We start from the raw sequence: 5476 nt of genomic DNA, 5'->3' as shown, positions 1-5476 counted from the left end.
GATCTTAAGGAACAAAGACAGGCAGCTAATTACACTGAAGGTTTTGCCACGCATAGCACTTTAAAATGCAGTCCTGAGGTGGTGTCAATCTCACAGGTGGCAGATTTAAGTTTGCTCTCCATTTAGAGGGTATTTTGTGGAGCGCAGACAGTGAATCCCCTGCTCAGAGCAGAGGCAGACACTCGAGCTGGATCACATGACCATCACAATTCAAAGTGTTTGCCCCACGTTACAACTTCACTCAAGACAAGAGCAGGCAGTATTCCGGCCCATAGTTCTGTTACCAGACAGAATTAATCCCAATTTATCTACTTTTGAAACCCTCCTTATTTTTCTATAATCACTCTTTTCCTTCCACATCAGTACTTTGATCAGCATAAATATTGACTGAAGTAGTTAATCTAAAGTAATTCCAGTAGCTAACACTTCCCTTCCAATGAAACAATGGAAAGAACATATGCACCAGTATCAGGGTCTGGAAGAATGTCCTTTAAAAACTATTTTCCAAAGAACAGGTTAATAGTGAAGGCACAGGCACTGGTTTTATTTAATACTGTAATACAGACATAGAATTATCTCCAGTGCCCAGGGTGACTCCCCTCACGAGGAGGCGACAGAGGAGGTTCAGCTATCAGCCTTGCCACGTGGGACTCACGAGCACGGAAGCACTTTTGTTATCTTTGTGAGAAACTTTTCTGCCAGTGAAACAGAAACAACCCTGCACAGCATAAAGCATCAGCAAGCTTCAGAGGCGCCCCACCAGAGTTTCACTTACACAGGCACTGCAGATAACCCTCCACACACCCATCATACCTTCTGCTTCTCAGAGTGGTTGCTGGCTTGCTTAGCAGCCTCAGCCAGTAACTGCTCATACTGTTTGTGTCCCTTGTACTCGCGAACCCGCTTCTCATGCACCCAGGCCCTCTCTGGCTGGTTGCTAAAAAACTGAACGTGGTATTCACGGGCACCTGAAAATGAAACAGTCTCATCAGCAGTTTTAACCAACATTGCTTTGTGGGTTTAGCTTACACCTTCCTCCCCCGCACGGCTCGACTCCTGCCGCTGCAAGTCCCTGGCTGAAGCTTAGGAACAAGCCAGGCCTCAGTTTAGAACAGTTTACCATGGGGAGGTAAGTACACCCACACTGAGCACTCTCACTTCTCCGTGTGTTCTTGTAAATACACTGACTTGGGAGAAATGGGAGTGTCTGGGCACGAGCCTCCTCTGCACAGGCCCATCTGTGGAGGCAGCTGAGCAGGAACTAGTTCTGTACACTTGAGGCAGAGTTCTGCTTAAGCAGAATTCATCCCACCAAAGGGACTTCAAAGATAAGATATTTTTAATAAAGACACCTGATATACTCTGGCAAAGATCTTCCTTCCTTACCTCTCGTATTAATTTTGGTATGAACATCAAGCTGTGGATCACATGAAACCATGCAAGGCCACCACGGGTACGTTCCCACCTTGGACCAAACCAGATCGCCAACCTGAAACTTGATGTCGTGGGTGACTTGTGTTGGAAGAGAAGGCAAGAACTGCTGGACCTGAGAAGGAAAGGCAAGCTTGAAGCCACAGAAGACAACACAGAGACACACACATCATCCACAGGGACTCCTTTTCTCTCAGGTATCCCTGAGGCTGGATAATCTAACCAGGAAGGTGACAGAAAGGAGCTACATACAGCCAGGACTTACATGTGACAGTCACCAAAGACCCACAACAGCAACCCCCCTCCACCACCCCAAAAAATCTGCTCCTAAGCTGATTAAGAATGTTGCTTTGGAGATAAAATAAAGCAATACAGTACAACAAGAGACATTTTGATGCAATAATGATTGATAGAGTTTCAAAGAACTGGCAACTGATTTATCTAACAAATTAGAGAATCCATGTAATAATTAGCCCAAAAACAGTAACAGGCCATAAGTTCAAAAGGTGTTAATTAGTAGATGTACTAACCGGGGTCTCCTCCAGCACGGCATCTTCTCTTGGCCTTTCTGACTGCATGCTAAGCCTCTCATTTGGTCTCTAGGGAATGGGTGACAATGAAGAGAAAAAGGGAAAACAAACACAAACGAGGTAAGGGGACAGTAAAACAAAAAAGCTAATAATGAAACCAGGTAGGAATATAATTCATAGAAAGGCATCCATGAACCCAGAAAATAAGATTATGGTGAATCCTTACACCCAATTCAAAAGAGCAGCCTCACAATCAAAAGCCACATTTTTCCCTGCACTACCTGTATTACCATCACACCTACATACAACCATGTTCCCTGGTGACAGAAGAACATCCTCTCAAGGACAGTAAACCCAAATAACTTTCCACCTAAATTCATAAACAGCTTGAAGGAAACAGAAGAACACATGAAGGATATCCACAGTAACGTGACGAGTGTCACTGTGTACCAGCTATCTGCCAAATCTGCATCACAAAAATGGCATTACATACACAAAACAAAAAAATTTAAAATCAATATTAAATTGCATTCAGTTGACAAATACATTTGGAGGCTCAAAAGGCAACACCATAAAGCCTACGATGCATTTTTCAAGCCAGGCACACACCCCATTCTGGCAGAGCAGCACAGGAAAAGGTTTTGGCAGCAGAGGGATCACCACCAAGCAGAAGCCAACACCACTGGTGGAGTGGCCACGATAAGAAGTGTGATGGCACCATGGCTCAGAAGATAAGAGGTGGGCCAGGAACTATCTAACGAGGCAGAGACTCAATACCTGCTTTTACTTGAGCAGAGAAGAATTCAGTAGTCAAGACTGAAAGAGCAGCAAGAAGGAGTCAAACACATGCAGTGAGAAACTAATAAAGCTGTTAATGCAAATTATACCTAGCCCATTTAAAAGAAAGACCCCACTTTAGTCAGTGCTGCATGCTCCAACTCAGGGAATAAGGAAACACACGTGGAAACATCATCTAGAACAATTCAGGTCAGTTCTGGGATAGGTCAGTGTCTCAATCTAGAGCTGTCTGTAGAAAACAATCACTTAAAACCAATCGTATTAATGCTTGCTGGAGAGAAATCTCTCCTCCCCAGGACAGCAGCAAGCACAGCAGTGACTCCAGCCTCTCCCTGCTGCAGCAAGTTCGTGGAACCTTCCCCTCTGTCAGCAGGGGCAGGCTGATGGCACAGCCTGCAGGTCCCAGCTCCCCACAGAATGCAACCAACAGCAGAGCTGCTCATCCTCAAAACGAGTATGCCAAGCTTAAAGGTCAACAATGTTTTCATAACATTTTCATTTCAAATCAGCCTTTCAAGCATGAACATCCCCCAGTCAGTAGGTTTCCACAGAGTGCAGTGTCAGAATGAGGGAGAGCTGCAGATCACCCGCTTTCAAACTGCCACGCTGAGCAGAGCAGCAGAAAACAGCCACAGCTGATGGTTGTTCCCAGTAAGATGACCCCAAGTGACAAGTCTCATATCATTAATACTAAAAGATGACAAGAATGTACATGGAGAATCGACATGAGGATGGAATTGTGTAGCAGAAAGCCAAATGGTGGGAGGATGAAACTGAGACTGCACTGGATAGCTCGTAACTAGCAGAGAATCCTGCCCACGAGAGTGCTCTGCTCTGCACAGGGTGAAGAACATGAGAGACTTCAGTGCAACAACATCCTTTGAAAGGGAAGTGGAAGCTACAAGGGCCACAGAAGCAAGACCAATGTTTTGGGTGAATTCTGGATGGTACATATGACCAGAACCTGGACCCTGGGAGGTAAGTTACGGTTTAGTTCAGTCTGGGACAGACAGCACATTGGAAAAGACAGAAGATCATGCTCTTGTGATAACCAGGTAACACCAGTCAAACAGAGGGACAGCTGGAACACCAAGAGTATGATCAGAGTTCCTGGCAAGAAGGAGGACAAAATGGCAAGGCAAACCAACAGCCTGACGTGAGGGTGATGGGAGCCTGGAGAAAGGTCCCGTTCGATCCAGCAAGCCCAGATAAAAGAGTGTCTGTAGCTGAACTCCGAAAGAACGGAACTGCTGCAGCTTTAGTGAGAGGTGGTGTTGGGTGCATGGCTAGAGAAGCACATGAAGGGCAGGCAGACAGCACGTGAGCAGCAGACAGGTCCAGCCGGGCTGGCCATGAGGACAGAGCCCTCCTTCCACCTCTCTCTGCAGGCACAGCACAAGTGCAAGGGACGTGCATCTGGGCACTGCCTCCCCTCACACCCACCTCCTGGCAGCAGCTGCTGGCCACACCAGTTCCTGCAGCCACTTGGATGTGGCTTCAAACAGCACTTCTGAGAGCAAGGAAATAACCTACAAATGCAGTCATAGTTGGCTCATGCTGTAGTTGGACAGTTCAGGTTTGGAGTACAGTGTTTGTTCTAAGATCTTACTGAGCTTCATTAGAGTCAACCATGATAATCAAAGACAGTAGAAGCTCAAAAACTGGATACATCTCCAACCCAATCTCTGGAAGAGGTCCACTTACCAGAAGGGAGACAACAACAGCTACAAAACATGTTAATATACCTGGTAGGGGATTCCAGTGTCAAATCAGTGTGTCTGCCATTAAAAACCACCACCACTACTGATAGTTCCTCAAGCACATGAACCTGCTGTGTCAGAGCGTGGTCCCTGCAGGCCAGGATCTTCTCCCAGACCTCCCCAGAGCAGTGGGAGTATTAAGGGGTTTCACAGGAACTTACGAGGAACCCGGCTGTATTCCACAGCAGCCCAACCCAGCACGAGCTGGGCCACTTCTGTCCCCTCTCAATACAGCAACTTTGCCACCCCTGACACTCGCCACCTCTGTCTGCTCCCAGTTCTCCTCAGACTGGCAAACACAGAAACCAGGATCACAGAGCTGACAGGAATAAGCCACAGAAGAGGAAACAGCAGTAAAGAAGTGGCTTATAAAAGTGAAAGAAAAGGACTGGCTGAGAGTAGCAAAGACCAGTCATTTGTGTCTCTGCTCCCTGGAATCTAAGTTGAAACACCACTTAATCTACACACCCTGTGTACGTACAACCACCTTACAAAACTTGTCAGAAATAACAAAGACATTAATACTGAATTTTCCCAAAGTTTGCCGAGTCAACTGGTACTTCCCATTTGCCCATTGTTTTAGAACAGTAATTTCTACTGGCTTCTATATATGCTACACAGCTCTTGAGTTTCCTCCATCATCACAATATTGAGAGTATCTGTCAAAAACTCCTTAACAGCTGCAGTGCTGAACACCCCATGTCACCTGACTTTCCACCAACCAGCCCAGCCTTGTTTTGAGAGGCCATTTTCAGAGGCATATGCTCCTGGACAAAAGGGTGACAAACTCCAAACACGCTAAAACACTAAATAATGTTTTAAAACATTACATAACCTTTTCTACTGTTTATTTTTCATCAGCAGTCCTTCAGTCAACACTGTTGTCCTAGAAGCAGTTCCTAGGAACCAAACACTAAGTGTTAAGCCTCCCGACCTCAGCATGCCCTCAGCTGGAGG

At 46.1% G+C, this 5476-nt stretch overlaps 1 protein-coding gene across 1 annotated transcript in view; it reads right to left on the bottom strand.

Moving 5' to 3' along the window:
* The window catches only part of LOC103780277 (histone-lysine N-methyltransferase NSD3-like), a gene marked incomplete at both ends in the record, with an annotated part of 6024 nt that overhangs the window by 225 nt on the left and 323 nt on the right, over nucleotides 1–5476 (bottom strand). Inside the window, 3 exon segments of the mRNA XM_008947940.1 lie at nucleotides 805–968; nucleotides 1387–1546; nucleotides 1962–2030. Of these exon segments, the coding sequence (XP_008946188.1) occupies nucleotides 805–968; nucleotides 1387–1546; nucleotides 1962–2030 (393 nt within the window).

Source organism: Merops nubicus, unplaced genomic scaffold (assembly GCF_000691845.1).
Source record: "Merops nubicus isolate BGI_N331 unplaced genomic scaffold, ASM69184v1 scaffold45829, whole genome shotgun sequence".
Lineage (NCBI taxonomy): Eukaryota > Metazoa > Chordata > Aves > Coraciiformes > Meropidae > Merops > Merops nubicus.
This window is presented reverse-complemented; position numbering and strand designations above follow the sequence as displayed.